At 57.0% G+C, this 1,738-nt stretch overlaps 1 protein-coding gene across 1 annotated transcript in view; it reads left to right on the top strand.

Annotated features, from left to right (window-relative positions):
- The window catches only part of LOC134453450 (protein FAM181B), a 1,778-nt gene extending 353 nt beyond the window's left edge, over positions 1–1,425 (top strand). Inside the window, exon 1 of the mRNA XM_063204256.1 lies at positions 1–1,425. This exon is cut by the window's left edge and continues 353 nt beyond it. Coding sequence (XP_063060326.1) covers positions 1–1,366 — 1,366 coding nt within the window. The 3' untranslated portion in view covers positions 1,367–1,425.
- Positions 1,426–1,738: the final 313 nt, after the last annotated feature.

The following is a 1,738-nucleotide window of genomic DNA, read 5'->3' as shown; positions in this document are numbered from 1 at the left end:
CGTGATGGACTTCGGCATGGAGAAAGGGGGTCTGAGCCTGGATGTCGAAGGAGGAGGAGTTGGGATGGGAATGGGAATGGGAATGGGAATGGGAGTAGGGGGTCTCCTTTGCCCCGAGTCCCCCGACCAGGACCCTGACGACGGGGGAGGTTTCCGGGAGGCCACACGGGACCTGCTGAGCTTCATCGACTCGGCCTCCAGCAACATCAAGCTGGCCCTGGACAAGCCAGGCAAGTCCAAGCGCAAGGTGAACCACCGCAAGTACCTGCAGAAGCAGATCAAGAGGTGCACGGGGATGATCGGGTCTCCCAGCAGCCCTACCAGTGCTACGCCGCAGCAGACACAAGGACAAGGGCAGGGGCAGGGGCAGGGAAGCCCGACTTCCACACAGGCCCCTGTCACCAACCCCCAGACGCCAGACCTGGCTCTGGTCAAGAGACAAGGCTCACCCATGTCTCTGCTGCACCAGCAGACCACTCCACCACACCACAACCACCAACAGCAGCACCACCATCTCCAACAGGCTCAGCAACAACAACAGGCACAGCAACACCAGCCCGGATCTTTCCCTGGAGGCAAGCTGCCACCCAAGCGGGAAGGGGCGCAGGCCAGCACCAACAGCAACCTCCAGAGTAAAAGCCTGGCCGCACTCTTCAACTCTGCAGCCAAGGACAGCCGCGGGGAGCGGGCCAAGAAGCCCCCCCTGCGCCATCGCAACCTGCCCCCTTCCTTCTTCACCGAGCCGGCGGCCAACTTCCCGCGTATTGGAGTCGGAATCGGGTCCCTTACCTCCACCTCGGGCATGACGCTCAAGGACTTGGAGCGCTGTGGGGGGAACCCGGAGGCGTCCGAGTTTTTTGAGCTGCTGGGGCCGGACTACAGCAACATGCTCCTGGACCAGGAGTTCTTCCAGAGCGGGCCGAGCCCCGGATCACTTGGTGGTGGTGGTGGTCGAGTCCATCAGGACCTTTCAGGGTCGATGCCACTACCAGGGTCAGGGGCAGTAGGAATAACATCGGGGCCTGGGTTGGATCAGGTGTCAGTTCCCATGCCGTATGACTCGTCGTCGCATTACATTACAGGTGGGTTTGTGTACTCTGAGCCTTGGACTGTTTGCGGAGAAGCCTCTAAAAAGGACGGAGGGGAGGTGGTGGGGATGAGGACTGGAGGTTCTGGAGACCCAGCTGCACTGGTGCCAGTGGTGTACAACTCCACAGACCCTTCCTCCCCTGTGGGTTTGGAGGATGGATCCACGTGTGGTCTGACCTTCCCAGCCTTCTTCACGGACTGCTCCACTCCTCAGGTCCCTTATGACGGGGGCCTGACTGTCGGAGGCTACACAAGGGGAAGCTATTCTTCCTTATAACACAATACAACACAACACAAGCCATGCAATGGAGTGGGCGATGGAATGTAGTGCAGTTAGGACGGAGAACGAGAGAGAGAGAGAGAGAGAGAGAGAGAGAGAGAGAGAGAGAGAGAGAGAGAGAGAGAGAGAGAGAGAGAGAGAGAGAGAGAGAGAGAGAGAGAGAGAGAGAGAGAGAGAGAGAGAGAGAATGTGTGTCTGTGTCTGTGTCTGTGTGTGTGTGTGTGTGTGTGCTTCTGAAGAACACTATACTGTATGCAAAAGTTTTTTTAAAAGTCATCTAATGCTTGAAATCTGCCTGATGTATAATGATTCATACAGCCAAAAATGCTAAATCTGGACAATTAATGCATGTCCCACTTAATCCCACTA

Source organism: Engraulis encrasicolus, chromosome 8 (genome assembly GCF_034702125.1).
Source record: "Engraulis encrasicolus isolate BLACKSEA-1 chromosome 8, IST_EnEncr_1.0, whole genome shotgun sequence".
NCBI lineage: Eukaryota > Metazoa > Chordata > Actinopteri > Clupeiformes > Engraulidae > Engraulis > Engraulis encrasicolus.
This window is presented reverse-complemented; position numbering and strand designations above follow the sequence as displayed.